Source organism: Eleutherodactylus coqui, chromosome 12 (assembly GCF_035609145.1).
Source record: "Eleutherodactylus coqui strain aEleCoq1 chromosome 12, aEleCoq1.hap1, whole genome shotgun sequence".
Taxonomy (NCBI): domain Eukaryota; kingdom Metazoa; phylum Chordata; class Amphibia; order Anura; family Eleutherodactylidae; genus Eleutherodactylus; species Eleutherodactylus coqui.
In genome coordinates this window covers 50831272-50849212 of record NC_089848.1, presented here as the reverse complement: position 1 = coordinate 50849212, position 17941 = coordinate 50831272, and the positions used below count along the sequence as shown (strand labels likewise).

The window sequence follows — 17941 nt, the reverse complement described above, 5'->3', positions numbered from 1 at the left end:
TCTTACTTTGCAGCACATTTCGGACAGCACTATGCTTCTGGGTGGCCAGCCTATTATTCAGAGCAGACGCATATTATGCGGAATACTAAAATTGTCAAACATGTAACAACTGCCCAATCTCACGCACCGGGTTCCTTCTCTTTCTTTTCCCGCTTGGGCTTCACAGGCTTGACTGGTGTTTGTGAGTCTTCTCCGCCTCCCTCGGCTGCTGTGCTGCCAAACTCATCATCAAACTCCAGTTTCAACGCCAGAGAGTCCATTTCACCCTGGAAGGGGAGGAGGGAGAGGGAAGAACGTAAAAACAAATTGTCACTGTGTGTGCAACAGTGCAAAGTGCCTTGGTGTTCTCACATTTTGCACCAGCCTCACCTTCTTCTTCTTGAGCATCTTCTTACTGACATCCGCCTTCATTGCAGTGATCTGCGGTTCTATTCTTCTGCCGTACATTGACGGCATGGTTTCCTCAAGCTGCAGCTTCTTCATTTTTGGTTTGCCTACTTTACCCTTTATTGCTTTGCTTGATAGTCCGGCTAAATTGTCTTCTTTTTCCTGTGCCTCTACTTTCTAAACAAAGAAGAAATGGAAAGAACTTAAGTCCTAACTGTGTATTCTGCAGGAACGATCCTGACTTTAGTTTTCACTAGGTAGTAAAAGATTACGAGCGATTGCCATGTGTTTAACCCCTGAAGGACGCGGCCGTTTTTTTACCCCTATTATAGTCACCCCTCGCCCTTTTAAAAAAATCATAACTTTTTTATTTCTCCATCGCCCTTGCTGTCTGAGGGTTTGTTTTCTGCAGGACGAGTTGTATTTTTCAATGCAGCTATATAATGTACTAAAAAATTCTAAATGTAGTAAAATGGTAACTGCAGGGCACCTCGCGATCTCATTGTATAGTGTAATGCGGGACCCCCAAACACTGATGGAGCCATTCAAAGGTCGATATCAGAATTGATGGCGGCATTTAACCCTTTCCAGTCCAATGTCGGGCCTGCCCTGACATCATAATTTCCCTCCGTAGCTCCGATGTCGGGGCAGGCCCGACACTGCAGTGCAGGAGTGGATCTGCACCCGATCGTCAGACACATCGGGTGCAGATGCACTCCTGCACCAATCCTCATCGAGGACCCCCAAGGAGAAGGCAGAAAGGGTTAAAAACCCTTTCTGCCTTCTCCTTTACACATTACATAGCGCTCAATTAGCGCTATGCAATGCATAGATTCCAGCCGGCAATCATGTGACCGCTGGTGTTACCTGACCCCCGGCGGTCACATGAACGCCGAGCCGGGAGCCTGCACTGTGGGAGGACCTGCTTACCTGACCGGCATCTTGCGCATTCTCCTTCTGTCTCCCGGCCTGGCGATCATGTGACTGCCAGGTGCCACCTGACCCCAGCGGTCACATGATCGCCGAGCCGGGAGGCAGAAGGAGAATGCGGAAGACGCCGGACAGGTAAGCAGGTCCCTCCCTGCACCCTCCTGAACTCTGTCAGTTCAGGAGGGTGCAGAGAAAATTTATTTTTTCTCACCCATTCTCCCCAGCTCCAATTTATTTGGAGCTGGGGAGAATGGGTGAGAAAAAATAAATGGATTGGAAAGGATTAACGAGTTAACAGCTCCAATCACCAGCACTGCTTATTAGAGATGTTGCGGGTGGGTGTCGGCACCTGCATTTTATGGAGTGGAATCGACCACTGATCTCCCCTCCATACAAACCCCGAACCTCCAGGACGTAGCTGTATGTCATGTAGCGTTAAGGGGTTAACCAACAGGTCACTTTCTGATGCTAAATTCCCCTTAATAAGAATAAAGTCAAGACTTACATCAAGCTCATCAACAAAAGCTGCCAAATCTTCTTTCCAGAGGTCGGACGGAGATTTTCTCTTGAGGTCATTTAGTTCCTTCCCCTAAAAACACAAATTTTAGATTTTTTTAAATGATTATATTGTCTAAAACAGAGCGCAGCAGAGTTCAAGCACTCAGCCATCTCCTGCTGTCCAGCTGCATGAAGAGAGCACTGTTGGGTCCCAGCTGTCCGACCACCACTATCACATAGTTAATACACAATCATTAAACATACAATATACTGCAATACTTCTGTACTGCAGTATACTTATTGTATGTTTAATGATTGTATATTATAATCCTTTCCAATCCAATTTTGGATTCAGGATTTCCGAAAAGACTTTCTTTTTTTGCTGTTATACAACGGTGCCATCTGCTGGCTAAAGCCAGTGTGTCTGCACTAGAGACGCTCTGATAGCGGAGTGGCTGGCAATAGACAGTAAGAATACCCTGCAGGACATCTTCTGACATTGAAGCTGTACAAGCTTCAATCAGAATGTAGGAAGACGTGAGGCAGTGGATTGGAAAGGGTTAAGCCCGGCCACAGGGAGGACCTTCCCATTGTTATTGTGCCTGCAGTATCAGGTAGTTTAAGGCCCATTTACACGGGACGATTATCGTTACAGAGTTGTTTAGATTCCTGCGCTCTCGCGGGAATTTGAAGGGTAGTCGTACTGTGTAAATGTATGCAGAAAACTGAACGACTATCCGTTCAGTGTAAACAGCAGCCATTCAGTTCTGAACGACTGTCTGCTTACTGTGAATGGAGGCGGGCGAGGGGAAACTGCTCCCTGGCTGCTCCGCGTACATGCTGGCTGCGCTGTGAGCAATCCGGTGATACTCATTACTGTGTAACAGCCCAGTAGTGAGCTTCACTAGGGCGAGTGTCGGGCATAGTTTGCCTGGCAGCTCGTACCGTGTAAATGGGGCTTAAGCTAGTCATAGTGGCACATTAAAATCAAAGCTGCCCAAACCTGGAGAGCAGGGCATGCATGTTTATGGAGGAGCTGAGGATGGCTGTAGGACAACGGAGGGTTCATCTTACAGTTGTCTCATACAGGGGCAGCAGTACTCGGAGGTCCACATTAATAATCTTTACCTCCACAAGGGAACAAGACAACACTTATAATCAAACGGAAACACATCTAGCAGATGTGACCAACTCAAAAAGGTGCCCCCTACATACGAGAACTCAAAACAAGATGCACTTCATCCAGGGTGTCCAAGCTGTAAATGTAGAATGAGCCATCTCATAAAACCAAGATCAGTCCATGATGTAGTCAGTGGCATACCTTCATGTCCCTCTGTTTAATCAGCTCATCCACCTTCTCCTTGGAAAGGCTCCACAGAGACATGTTGAGGATGTAGTTAAAATCTGGCCCTGATGTGGTGCCCGAATCTGAGGAATTACCATCATTCTGATCAACGAGATCATCTTCCTCTGCAGCCTGTAAAGAGATCAGCGGGATATCAGATATGTAAGTGGCTACCAACCGTGTAAAGAAGCTGGTGAGCCAAGTAGCACCAACAAGGGGCACAACGTCACGTTAGAAGGAGAATGCCGCCTACCTTTTCCTGTGCTTCTTTCCAGGCTTTAACCGGGTCGGACTCAAAGCCCTTCTGCACCAACAACTGGATGAGTTCCCTTTTGGACTTGTTTTCTGAGAAAGAAAAGAGTGTATTAACCAACTAAATTCTAACACATTTAATAACACTGCATTTACTACTTCTACATAGTAACAGTTTGTAAGGCTGGGAAAAAAACACATCTGTCCAGTTCAGTTCAGTCTATTATCCTGCAGTGTTGATCCAGAGGAAGGAAAACTCCCCAATAAGGTAGAAGCTAATTTTCCTCATTTTAGGTAAAACAATATTCCTTCCTGACTCCAAGTCTGGCCATCAGAATAAATTGCTGGAAACCATCACCAAATCTATAAATTCAATATTGTAACACTCAAGAAAAGCATCCAGGCTCCTCTTGTACTTTTTTAGCATGTTCGCCATGACCACATCCTCAGGCAGAGAGCTCCATAGTCTCACTGCTCTTACAGTAAAGAACCCTCTTCTATGTTGGTAGAAACCTTCTTTCCTCTAGATTGCCCCCTTGTTACGGTCACAGTCCTGGGTTCAAATAGATGGTGGGAGAGATCTCTGTATTGTCCCCTGATATATTTATACATAGTTATTAGATCGCCCCTCAGACGTCCTTTCTGTAAACTAAATAACCCCAAGTTTGATGACCTCTCTGTTTGCCCGCCTTTAAACCCTCTCAAGCTCTGATATGTCCTTCTTGAGTACCGGTGGCCAAATCTGTCCACAATATTCCATGTGTGATCTGACCAGTGACTTGTAAAGAGGAAGAACAATGTTCTCATCATGCGCCCCTAGACCTCTTTTGATGCACCCCATGATCCTACAGTATTTGCCTTGGCAGCAGCTGCCTGACACTGGTTGCTCTAGTTAACTTCACAGTCAACTAAAATCCCTAAGTCCTGCTCCATGTCCATTTTTCCCATTTCGTGTGTAGTGTGTAATGGTTACATGCATTTTCACTTCGCATGAGCAGAACTTTACATATATGAACATGGACTTAGTCATTCAGATAAAAGGCGGAGTGAAGAGGACTTGGTTATTAGTTAACGAAGCATTTGTGTCAATGTCCGTGTAAGACAAAGATTGATTACCTATTGTGATTTTCCCTTGAATCTTCTCAAGGATAAACCTGGCTTGATTGTTAAGTCTTGAAGCCTCAGCTCCCAACATTCCCATCAGCCACTCTTTGCGTAGACTATAGTAATGTAATCTTAGATCAAAGAATTCCTTCAGAATGTCCTGAACGGTTTCATATTTCTTAAGACAGCCCATGTGATCAAATAATACCTAAAAGAGAAAAAAAACAAGAATATTGGTAGGTCATAGTAGCCTACAGCAGTATCACCGAGTATGAAATTACATAACATCATAGCAAAAAATGGAGGAAAAGTGATGACAGAGAACACTGCAGAGCTTTGTATCATTACTTCTGGTGCAGAACGGATATGGTGATGTCTGATAGAAACCTCATACCATAGAATTGCAAGTAAGACTGGTCTGAAGTTTGAAGACTTTGTGCAAGCCCGCAGCTTCCGCCTGAGCCAGTTTCTCTTCTGTCATTTTCACAACAAACTTCACAGTTGTATCGGTGTGGTACTCCTTGTAGTCGGAGATCAGTGCTGGGGTCTTCTCCGTGCCATTAAGCATCGGCTCTAAAACCTGCTCCTTGTAAACCTGCAGAGAGATATCATGCGCTATTAAACTTGCAAGACAAAGTAGAAAAAAAGACAAATTGTAGGGATTGTACCAGAATGAACGTTTATCACCCATCCACAGGACAGAAGATAGAAGTCTGATCGGTGGGGGTCTCACTGCTGAGACCACCACCATCCTGAGAACAGGGAATCTGTCCGCCTCTTCTCGTCAGAATGTGAATGCTTCTTCCACCCGCAGGGAGGTTAGAATGAATGAATTGGACACAAATGTGTTGTTAACCAAGAGCCGCTCTGTTAATTTTAATAGGGCTGCCTGAAATAGCTGAGCACTTGTACTCTGACATCACCGGCAGTCCCACTGACAATGAATGGAGTAGCACGTGCGGACGGTGCAGTAAGTCCACAGTAAGGAGGGGGGAGTTGCAGCAGTCCAACTTTTATCACCCATCCTAGGGACAGGTGATAAGTAAATTTTGGTACAACCCCTTAAAGTATACAAAGGCAGCTCAAAGCCTCCCCTCTATAATCCAAAGGCCAGACATAGGTTCCTTTAAAGGGGGTAGGTAACCCGTCATGTAGGTTACGCTGCACTCACCGAGGGCAGCATAAAGTAGTGATACAGAATGGTCGTCACTTATGGAGTAATGAAGGGTTTGGGGTTTTTTGCTTCACAACTTACATGTTTATACAGGATCCCACGGCCAGAGAAGAGTCAGGGCAGCCACTAATCCCACCCATCCGCTGTGATTACCATCCTTCTAGCTATACACTGTAAAAGCTAGAAAGATGCCAATCATGGCGGGGTGGCACAGTTGGCGGCTGCTGAGCCTCCTTTGACTACGGGCTCATGTATAAACATGCAAGTTACGAGAACACCACTGCACATCACCCCATAAGTGGCCGACCACTGCAGTAAGAGGGTCTTGTCACTAGTTTATGCTCAGTGACGGAGGCATAAAGAGCCTAACAAGTGTCCTTCAAGAGGCAATTCATTAGCTATACAATCGAACAAAAAAGCCAAACAAAGCTACCAGCTGTGCACGTCCACCAACCTGAGTCCACGTTCTGATTGGGAGCTCGGTAATTTCAATAGTATTCCGGTCCAGAACAAAGATCTCCCCGCTCATGGCGTACTGGTTTTGGCCCAGTTCCTGGATTGTACCTTTGAAGTTCTTGTAGCTGGGAAGCTGCAATAGTCACAAAAATAAGATACCAAATCATACAACGACTCCCCAGAAAGAAAAAATGGAGCACATCGATGTCACATGAAAAAACAAAGTGTCCCTGCCTCTTATAGATACACCATAGGGGCCCACATAAATTCGATGACTATTGGGCAAACCAGATTTTGGTAGGACAGGCAAATTTGCATATGTAAGCCGGTAAGATGAACTACTGGCCAAACAATTGTTTGGGCCACCTTAAGGCTAACTTCCCACGGGCGAGCGCAATATTGGAGTGTGAAACACGGCCGGATATCGCACTCATAGACATGCAATTTCCCTGTGGATGCGAGGCGCTGTTGTCTCGCAATGCTCAAATCTCGCACAATGTTCTCGCCCGTGTGAAGCCTGCCTAAGGGGTTAATCAGAGTTTTACTGCAGACATTTCTGTGACTACCATTCATGCACATGGGCCTCGCAGAAACAACCCCGCTCACATGTCTAGGGGCCACTTTCAGTCATAAAAACTTCTGCAACAAACCAGCCATGTGTGAATATACTCCAAACATTAATGGGGCGTACAGTACAATATCAGTAAGACTGATGCTTTTGTTCCCAAAAGCAGCACACCAGTCCACAGTTTGTGCACGATACTACAGCTCAGCACTATTCATTTCAATGAAATTGAACTGCAATACCAGACACAACCCTTGGACAGGTGTGGCGCTGTTACTGGAAGAAAGCAGCCATATTTTTCTAAAGCCTCATGTCCACGAACAGATCCACAGCGGGTCACCCACACGCGTGATCCGCGCCCCATAGGGATTAATTGGACATCCTCAGGTAATTACATTTTCATTTTCCCCTAAGGCGCAGCATGCTCCATTTTAGTGCGGGTCTCCCGCATGGCTTCTATTGAAGCCTATGGAAGCCGTCCGGATCCGCGGCACACCCGCAGCTGAATTCCTGCTCTCCGGTGCAGGAGTTAAGAAAAAAAATAGAGTGCACGGCGCATGCGCGCGGCATGCTACCGGCGTACCGAGCACATCCACCGGACCGAAGAAAGAAGATCCGGCCGCAACGGAGGGAAGATCCACAGCGTCCGGACAGGTGAGTTTAATCTTCTTTTTAGCCTCATGTCCGTGGGAAAGGAGGGACCCGCTGCAGGATTCTGCATGGAGAATCCATGGCGGCCTGATTTTCCCCGTGGGCATGAGGCCTAATCCTTACCAATCCATATAAAAAGATATGTTTACATGAATAAACAACAACTACATCTACTGCTACCATAACAACTACTACTACTACGAAACAGCCGAAAGGGCTTCTGTCAGACCTCTACTAGCAATATGCCACAACACTATGTAGTGGGAATACCCCAGGCATGGGTGCTACAAAATCAATTATAAGCTGGTGGATAAACTACGTTTATTTTACTGCTTTGGAATGAAAACAGCATTCTTGTAAAATAGAAGGAGAGAAGGCTACTAGAGAGACAAGAGCCAGCAGAGGTTTGTATGATGTGAATATGGCACTGCTCCTTAGTCGTATACATAAATGACTGAGAATATAAAATAGGTCTATTTCCATTGCCGACACTGGCTACCCGGGTACACACACTTACCATGGGGTATGGGTCCAAGCCATCCAACATCCTCTTGACATTGTTGACAATCTCCCGTGTGTCGTAATTGGGTAGTTTACATGCCCACCCAGTGCCAATGCCTTCAGCGCCATTCACCAAAACCATAGGAATAATGGGCATGTACCACTCCGGCTCCACTCTCTGGTTGTCGTCGTACAGGAACTTCAGCAGATTATCATCCATATTTGGAAATAGTAATCGTGCCAGGGGGCTAAAGAGCATCAAAGCAAAAGGGTTCCACATTTATACCCGTATGCCTTACAGACTACAGAGACGCATCAATGACAGCATTAGCAAACCGCAACTCACCTTAACATAGTGAAAATGTAACGAGGGCTGGCAGCATCTTTACCGCCGTGCAACCTTGTGCCGAACTGCCCGATGGGCTGCAGTAAGCTCACATTGTTGCTTCCTACAAAGTTCTGTGCCAAATTTACAATGGTCATCATCAGAGCTTGCTGGAAAAAAAAGGAAGATTCATCATAACTAAGGGATATTTGACTATTAGAATGAATCTGCAGAGTAGGCCAAAATTATACATGGCACTTACCTCCCCATGGTGATAAGCTGACATTTCAGCAACAGAGCCGGCAAGCTGCGCCACCTTGACTTCACGCTTATCATTTCTTTTGAAACATGTAAACAACACTTTCCTTTGTCCCGGCTTTAGGCCTAGTTCATGAAATAGAAAAAGTTCACTGAGTGAAAGTGATCAGCAATGTAGACTATAATAACTTATAACGCCACAATCTATACATGGGAGAATATCGCACCTGGCAGAAAGGAAAAAGTCAAAATAATAGCGGTCTAAAAATATTTACTTCCTACTATCAGGCCGTATTGACAGAGGTACAACCTGCCTCAGGGTTGGCTTCGTTATCTGCAACCTAGTAGCAGGTTTGCAGATGCAACGGCCACAGAGCATGCTGCGAATTGCCGTGATTCTCCGCGGTCAGCCTGTCAGATAGGGTCACCACGGAGATCCGTCAGCTGGCTCCTGCTCCCGGGCGGCTCCCATGGCACAGATCCGCCACGGGATATCAACGCCCGTGGACAGGCAGCCTTAGGCCCAAAGTCCACGGGCAGATCTGATTTGCGGGTGACCCGCATAGATCCACAAATCAAGCAGACTAGAGGGAAACATGGGCGTCTGCACGTGAATTAAAGCATGCGGATTTGATTTGAAGACCTTTTGGTCCAGAAAACAAATCGAAGCATGCTCCATTTCAGTGCGGTTATTGCACTGACAGCTTCCATTGAAGTCAATAGAAGCCGTCCGATCCGCAGCCTGTCCACAATTCAATAAAGAAAACAAAATACTCCACAGCGTACGTGCGGCGGCATGCCGGCTGGTGCTTCTGCACACATCTGGAGTGAAGATAATAGAATACAGGGACAGGCACGTAGAAGACCCGGACAGGTAAGCAGTGTCCTCGACCGCGGGCAGGGTCGGGTTCCGCTGCGGGCTCCAGCATGTGGACGTGAGGCCTAAATCCGTCATAAGAACAGGATGTAACGCCCCTTTTACACAGGATGCTTCTCATTTGGGGGTTGGAAAAAAAAAACCAGTTTCGGCGCGGGACAACCCCTTTAAGGTTGTTTCAGTTTCTAATTATAACAAAATCATTATGACTTCCGCCCGATGAACCTGAGTGACTTGTCATGGGGTTCATCAGGTTCTGTTATGGTCATTCAGAGAAGAGAACACAGAGGTTCTGTACAAAGTGCACAGTAAATCACAGCCACTCTGTAATGTCCTATCAGGCCCCGACAGTCACATAGACGTCTGACCATTCCTTAACTACTACTCTACAAGGACATTCCAAGAAACGCGTTCAACCGGCCCGCAGCCCCAAACACTTGTATGCATTTGGACTAGAAGAAAGACAAAAGGTGGTGTAAGATTACAAAAAATACAATTGAGTCCACATTAAAGAGGGTCACGAGACTGGAGGCAATATGGGCACAGCAGTTTAAACATACTACATTGACCCGATGTTCGCTAGGTGAACCAAAAATGCTTAGAGAAGTGCTTGTAAATGTTTTAAGAACTGAAGAGCTGAGGATTCGTCTTGAACCGTTCGCCGTCCACGCTTGGTCTTCCACATTTTGGGGACATGGCAAAAGTCAAACTGGTAAGCACTTGACATGAACGTCACTTAGGAACGCGTGACTCTCCCTAGCGGCGCCGTTGGCTGAAGCACAACCGCGCCGCTAGACTTAACATAGGAACTTTGCCCTGGCCTGACAGTCACTTAATGTATCAAACTCACATTATATGATTTTATGGTGGTGGTGAGGATGTCCTAAATCGAATGACACCAAAATCATCCACCGAAGGTCAGGCAACAGGGGTCACACCACAGTGTGGTGCAAGAAAAAGCCTGTAGTCTTTTTTATATTAGATATGGAAAAGCTGAATAGATGCCACTAGTAAAATATGACATTTTAGAATGGTTAGAAAAAAAACCAGCAAGTTGACATAAGCATGCCTGGGATAAACCCATCCATCCTAAGAAATGTGGAAAGGAAATATTATAAGACGGACCTTGCGGTCTCCCTTTTGCCATCCGCATTCTACGTCTTTATCCAAGTGTCCTACTTACCATCCACCAAAGATGGGATTGACCGCTCGTTATCAGAGTTGGAGAACAAGATCAGCTCCTTGTTAATGAAGTCATTGAAACTTAAATGCTTTGTGGCTGTACCGTACAAAAATTGCTGCAAAACACAAAAATACTCAATGAGAAGAACAGCGAGGACTGACAGCCCATAACGTCACTGCACTCCTTTACACGCTGTACCTCGGGCAGGCCATGTAGTCGCCGCTGCCGCCTGTCTTCCATGAAATTCGTAAGCCATTCTTTTCGGTCATCGATCTTCTTTTTGCTGAAAGCCTGCAGAATTCAGGTAAAAACAACGGAATCAGAAACTTGGCAAGGAATACCCGATAAAGAACGGTAACATGTAGGGTACATCCGTAACAAATGCAACAAACTCACTTTTTGGCATGTCAATATGGAGCATGGTAAGAGACTTACCACGCCACGTGTCGTGGAAGATGCTGAAGGCTACTTTTGGATGAGCATTTGTCTCTTGCATAATTGGCCCTATGTAAGTGGACATAGTGACTTAAGCAAGCAGTCTTTTGCCACCGCATTAACATCACACCAAAATTAAGCCTCTTTGCAAATGGTGGGGAAAAAGGGGCACAGTGTTGCTTTGTATTCAAAACTATGGGCGTTGTGCTCATAACACTTTGCTGTCAAGCAAGGCAGGAGGAACACACGGATCCTATTGGGTACCGAAAACCACCAACACGTCACCAAACGGCACAAAGGGCATCAACTGTCCGGACAAGATATATAACACACAATTGTGTATATATATACACAGACACGTACTAGCTACTATACAGTAGGAACACTTCATGGCCATACAGTTCTTACCAGAGTAATGGCAGCATCGTCCTCTGGCCCGGCGTATCGGAAAATAATTCGATGTCGGTCCATGTCTGCAAAATACTCTTTGGCCTCCTTTGCAGTACTCGTACCCAAACCTGAAGAATACAGAACATTCGCTTATATTAGTTTACTTTGAAGAACACTGCCAAAGTATTATCTATTATTATTTGGAGCGTGAAAGGCGGCCGTATAGTCTGTAGAATAAGGTACATATATAGTGGGTGGGCAAAAATATGGAAACACCTTACGAAATGCATGCCTTAAAAATCGAGTCTCTACAGGTTGAAATCTTATTGAAATCTGATTTATAATCCCTTGTAATTGAAGTGGAGAAAATAGGACACAGATAATGCCGGGAAGAAGTAAACATCTGACTGAGCTACATTGGTCAGGGGGTTAAACCACTCAGCTGCTGTTACCAGCTGGCTGCTAAAACCACCCAGAGCAGGGCAAGAGGTGAAGTAAACACAAATTTGGCGGGAAAACTCTCAGCCAAGCAGGGGTCAAAAAGGCAGTCAGTGCTAATGATTGAAATCCCTTTAATTTCGTACAGTATTTCCATATTTTGGTCCACCCCCTGTATATATCCGAATCCCATTTCCTGCTCCTCTTCTAAGCTTTACTTTGGTTATACTGTGTCCACACCTTTGTAGTACTTTATCTTCCACAGTTTCTGGTTTTCTATTTGTTTTTTCCATTCATCAAACTCAGGGATACTGTAGAAGGACAACTCCTGCTTATTTTTCGTTGCCTTGCAAAACAAAAACATTCACTAGTTAAATACGCCCAATAGGAGAAACACCGACCGCTAAGACGGAAACAAGTGTTTTAGGACATACCTTAACAATCGGGGTAATGAACTCCTCTAGAAAGTTGTGTCTCAACAAGGACGGCCAGTTGTGATGGAAAAAATTAATTAGTAGACCTTTAATGTGGGAGCCATCTTGATCCTGTTTAAAGAAGGGGGACAATGAGAGTTCTAGAACAGACTGCAGCGGGCGGCAGGAGTAGACAGCCGGGTGGAGGTTCGCTGACATTACCTGATCAGTCATGATCATGATCTTCCCATAACGCAGAGACTTGAGGGACTCCTGATCGTCGTAGCTCTTCTTGTATTGCAGGCCAACAATTTTGATAATATTGTTGATTTCCGCATTCTCCATGATCTGAAAACAAGAAAAATAAATAAAGTCCAACTGAGATCCAAGTCCAAATGATATTCCCGCATGCTTAAGCCAGCAAACGCAGATGACGATGCCTGGATTATAGGGGGCATTGTCCCATTCAATGTTACAGAAGAAAAAGATAGAAGAGATCTGAAGAAAGAATCTTCCAGAATTTACTAGAAGGGCAATTTATGAATATACTGTTAATATATCCCTAATGCAACCAATGTTTTCATCTGTTGTCCAATAATCTAGAATCTGACATAGGAAAATCAATTTTGGAGTCTCTACTGGTTATATTACAAGATTGTGTGTTAGAGGGGTTTTTCGAGACCTACTAAAAAAAGAAGGCCAGTGGTATATAATAAGCCACGGAGTACTCACTGGGTATATGTCCCCCCCCCCCTCCCAAATTAGCACATCGTCTCCAGTGCTGGAAGCTCCGGCAGCGGTCATGTGCTGTTCATGCCAACACGACCCCTGAGGCCAGTGATTGGCTGCAACGGTCCCATATATGATGAATGCCACATGAGAACTGTAAGAGCTTCCCAAATCAGAGCGGCTGCACCGGTTGGGGGAACCTGCTAGTCCTCCGTATTTTGTGCCATTTGCCCCTTTTTAGTAGGTCCTAGAGAACTTCTTAAATATTTCATTTTTGGCTGAGTGCCTTTGGACCCACTCACATCGATCTGCATATAAAAATACGCCCATTTGAGCGGGCCCTTCATGTACACCCACATAGAAAACAGCAGCAAAAAAAAAGCACCACACGGCGCAGGTTATCTTTGTTCTCAATTTTTGCAAGGGGTGGTATCTGGAGTAAAAATGCACAGCGTGCATGGACATGCTGGGATTTAAAATCCGCACCACAGGTCAATTTTGGTGAGGATTTGGAAGCGATTGGTTCAAACCCCAACTGCCTGCTATGGCAGATCTGTAGTGGAGCCGTCCTCGGTGGGCGTACCATACACCATCCAACAATCAGGCGTGATGTAATAATCTGGCCCTGCCGGGTCCCACTGATGCTGGACTCCATGTGACTGTATATACTAGCAGGAACCATCTGTCAGAAGGCTGCAGACGGACAGCATCCAGGATACAAACTAGGTCCTGCGGTGAGACACCGGCTTATTACAACACACAGGAATGTTCCGGGAAGAATCTCTTAATTAGTAAAAAGCTAGATTAAAGTGCCGTACAATACTGGCAGAAACAGCAGACTGAGCAGAGAGAACTACTGGGACATTCCACTGATTGTCAAACACAAAGATAGTAGCAGGTGTTACATAAGACGTCTTGGTGGAGGTTCTTTGCACTTGAGAGTTCTGCATTGCGTCTACAGGACGCACTCACCTGTTTGTGAGAAGCCTCTCGGACATTGAGGATTTTCCCTCTGAGGGGGAACACACCGTATCGGTCACGGCCAATGACGCCCAACCCAGACACAGCCAGAGATTTGGCGGAGTCTCCCTCAGTCAGGATCAGAGTGCAGTCCAAGGAATGTTTACCACCTAAGATAAGCAGGAAGAGAGTAAGATGGAAGCCCTGTCCAAGTGAAAATACACAATTCACTACCTACAGGTAATGCTTCTTTAACCCATTAAGGACCACAGTGTTTTGTCCTAAAAGGACCGGACGCTTTGTAGGGATTTTACCCATGTGGTGGTTTTACCACCCCATTTCTTTTTATCTTCAGCTACCACAATTATTTTTGTTGATTTTTTTTTCACGTGACATATCGGGCTCTCTCTTTAGATATCCTATTTTCCATTTACTTTTTTCCCAGTTTTTATTTTATTAGGGGTAAAAAAATTTTTTTATTATTCCATACTTTTCCACTGTAGCTGGGGCATTCATGGGAGCCCCAGTTACAGGGGGTAACATTCCCCTGTAGTGACAATAGTCACTAACAGAGCGGATCAGAGTCTGCTAGGACCCTGCAGCTCTGCTCTAACAAGGAAAACCCGGCGATCACACGGATCTCTCTCTCTCCCCTCCCAGAGCCTGCTTGGACAAGAATGCAGTTACTCGAGAAGAGCGAGGCTCGCTCAAGTAACTGGCTTATCCGAGTGTGCTCGCTCATCTCTAATGGGCACACATCTAGTGAAGCAAATAATTTCCCCAGGCTCCCCATCCAGTCTTATTAAAAATGTCAATTCCCGGTCATTGTTACAAGGCTTGTATAAAGAGTCTAACATTGACTTGAAGGAATGCTGCCTTCCACTAGGTGGCGCTGCAGAGGTATTGTTCCATCTCCCTTATTTGCATATTAAAAATCACAGGCACTGATGAATACTTTTCCTATACACACCAAACATCTGACAACGGAGGGCAAGGAATAAGCCACAATGCTTGGATGTGCCGTGAGCTCAGTCAAGCAATACCGGCTATGGAAGAGCATAAAAAAGGTCAGATTCTAAAAGTAGGGCTGTTAGTACAGAGTTTTTCTGTACAACAGCTCCAGTTCAAAGTCAGCCAAACTGTATATGTGAGCGAATCGATCGGTTTGGGTTGATTACAGACTTACCAGCATCATTTGCATCATCCAGTTTGGGAATGCCTTTAATTTTGCTGTGCTTCACAGAAGAACACTTCTTATTTAACTGCGTCTGCGCCTTAAATTTGACCCAATTTAGGATGCTCTCCACTATGCCACAATTTGAAGCCTAAAAGCAAATAGCAAAACAGAAAAAAAAGTTACAGAACAAAAAACTAAAAAAAACACAAAAACAGCAACAACAAAAAAACAAAAAACGCAAGAGCAAGCCAACAGATTAAAATGTCATGTCCAATTGTGGTCTTATAAACTGCAGGCAAGTCACTTTCGGCAGGTAATGCTTGCAGGTTTTCAATCATGGCACAAATCCTTTCACCAGTCAAAAACAAACATAAAATATCCTGATTTAATAAGATTTTTGAGCTCTGCTCCAACATTAGGGAGATAAAGTGCCAATCCAGATAATAGAAAGATATTAAACACCACTCACTGCTTTTGCAAACTTCTCAGAAAGTGGACACTTCGAGCCAAAACTTTTTGCCTGGAGGGTCATGTTCTCCTTTGTCTGAGAGTCAAAGGTAGGGTTCTCGATCAAACAATTCACAAAGACCCACACATGATTCTTCACCTGAATGAAAAAATACAAAAAAAGACAAGTTTACAATTTTGGCATTTTCACATAAAAATGAGTTAGGTGAAATGTTGCAAAATTAGCACAATATACTAAAGCACCGCCCAGCCACTCTATCAGATAAGCTCCATATGCACTATTGCCCATCATTTAGGGGTCACTGATTTATAGTATGCCCTCATGGAAAATCACCCGCCTGATCTCATATCAGGCAGGAAGAGCTGGCAGTGCAGTGGCCTCAGCTGCTCTACAACCCCCACAAGCATCATTTATGAGTCCCATTAACTGGATTGTCCTGTTGCAATTTATCTTTTAAAAATTCTAGCCAAATGGGTTAAAACAATAAAGCAAAGGGTACTTCCCTGTCCCCAGCCCCAGCAATCCAGCGCTGCAGCCCAGTTAAGGCCCATTTACACGTAACGATTAATCGCTCAAAATTAATTCAAAAGACCGAAAATTGTTACATGTAAATGCGGGCATCAGGCACTTTTCGTTTGAATGGTGATTTTAAGGTGAACTTAGATCCATCGTTCAGCCACAGAGAGATAAAGTATCTCTCAATAGACCGCATGCTCGGTTCTCTGCGGGAGCCGGGAGATTACATTAAATTCTGCCAGCAACCCTGAGGAGAACAATGCAGCTGTGTGCACAGCAGGGCGTGTGATTAGTCACATGCTGGGCTCTGCAAACAGCTCCTAAAGGCCCATTTATATGCAAATGAAGATGATCAAGTGTTAATGGACATTAGTGTCCATTAACACTTTATGCAAATAGATCGGTAAAACTTTCAATCTTTCAGTTGTTTGAAAGATTATCTTTGCGTGTAAATGAGCCTTAGCCCTCTCTCTCCTCTCGCTGTTGACAGTGGAAGTCAGGTGACCACTGACCACCAATCAGAGGCCACAGCATCACCACTCACATCCTGGGTGCCATGATGACAGGAGTTCTGAAGAGTGACACTGCAGCCTCCGATTGGCAGGTAGCAGTCACTTGACTTCCACCGTCAACGACCGGGAGAATTGCTGGGCTACAATGCTAAATCGCCAGCACTGAGAACAGGCAAGTATCCTTTGTTTTATTGCTTTAACCTATTTGGCTCAAATGTTTAAAAGTTGCATTGTAACCGGACAATCCCTTTAAGACAAACCCTGTACAAATACCCTATTGGAGCGTATTGACATCCTCTGGAAGGTTACAGCTCTCTGTAGACGGTGCTCCACCGGTACACTAGGTGTTGTTGTATTACCAGGATGACCAATTCCCTTGCATGGCTGGGAACAGGGCATATACCGAAAGGTGTAGTCTGTGATAAGATAACTCTTCATTAGGACCCATGCCGGACATCATAAGGTTGCCGTCATAAAATGTACTGTCCAGTTCCATCTCTCTACATTGCCTGAACGAGTACCCCTAGAGGTCCACTTTGCATTTATTGTTTTTTCTTAAAGGGGTTTTCCAGGTTTAAATCAATGATGACCTATATTCAGGATAGGTCACCGATAGCGGATCAGTCGACACCCAAGTTAATTAGCTGTTCGCCGCTGCTACTTCATTAGCGACCAACGATGCTGTGTGCAGGAAACACACAGAGGCTCCAACAAACAGCCGATCAGCGGGGATGATGGGTGTTGGAGCCCTGCTGATTTGTTATTGAGGACTTATCCTGAGGATAGGTAATCAATAGGTTAAACCTGGAAAACCCCTTCAAATAAAAGAGCAAGAATAGTTAAAATATTCCACAAAAATAACAAGCACGTGATACAGTACCTGGAATGGCTTCACAGAAACTCCAGCTTTGTTCTTTTTCTTCACAACTTCAATAAGTTTAGATACTATCTGATCCACTACATAATCTACATGTCTACCACCCTGAAACAGAAGAAGAAAGGATGTAATCAGTCTGCAGTCACAAACGCATTGGTGGATCCCTAATAATAGGGAACAGATAAATCCTCAGAAGGCCATAGATACAGAAGTGCCAGGTAAGGCATGATTAGTGCCAACAGATTTGCAGCAATTAACTATTTAAAAACTGTCAGTAAGGCAACCTGGTGTTGTACCATAAAGAAGCAAGAGCCATAGAATCATAGAATAGTAGAGCTGGAAGGGACCTCCAGGGTCATCGGGTCCAACCCCCTGCTCAGTGCAGGATTTACTAAATCATCCCAGACAGATGTCTGTCCAGCCTCTGTTTCAACACTTCCATTGAAGAAGAACTCACCACCTCCTGTGGCAATCTGTTCCACTCATTGATCACCCTCACTGTCTAATATCTAATCTGTG

At 44.9% G+C, this 17941-nt stretch overlaps 1 protein-coding gene across 3 annotated transcripts in view; it reads right to left on the bottom strand.

Annotated features, from left to right (window-relative positions):
- Positions 1–17941, bottom strand: part of TOP2B (DNA topoisomerase II beta) — a 63914-nt gene that overhangs the window by 19821 nt on the left and 26152 nt on the right. For all 3 annotated transcript variants that reach the window (XM_066585510.1, XM_066585509.1, XM_066585511.1), the window contains 21 exons: positions 17426–17527; positions 15518–15655; positions 15058–15196; positions 13884–14041; positions 12405–12530; positions 12204–12314; positions 12010–12115; positions 11350–11459; positions 10705–10797; positions 10507–10621; positions 8451–8572; positions 8210–8358; positions 7880–8111; positions 6145–6279; positions 4911–5111; positions 4529–4724; positions 3414–3505; positions 3137–3292; positions 1823–1906; positions 370–564; positions 128–266 (listed from right to left, as the gene is read on the bottom strand). In XM_066585510.1, coding sequence (XP_066441607.1) covers positions 128–266; positions 370–564; positions 1823–1906; positions 3137–3292; positions 3414–3505; positions 4529–4724; positions 4911–5111; positions 6145–6279; positions 7880–8111; positions 8210–8358; positions 8451–8572; positions 10507–10621; positions 10705–10797; positions 11350–11459; positions 12010–12115; positions 12204–12314; positions 12405–12530; positions 13884–14041; positions 15058–15196; positions 15518–15655; positions 17426–17527 — 2899 coding nt within the window. The remainder of the gene's footprint in view (positions 1–127; positions 267–369; positions 565–1822; positions 1907–3136; positions 3293–3413; positions 3506–4528; positions 4725–4910; positions 5112–6144; positions 6280–7879; positions 8112–8209; positions 8359–8450; positions 8573–10506; positions 10622–10704; positions 10798–11349; positions 11460–12009; positions 12116–12203; positions 12315–12404; positions 12531–13883; positions 14042–15057; positions 15197–15517; positions 15656–17425; positions 17528–17941) is intronic.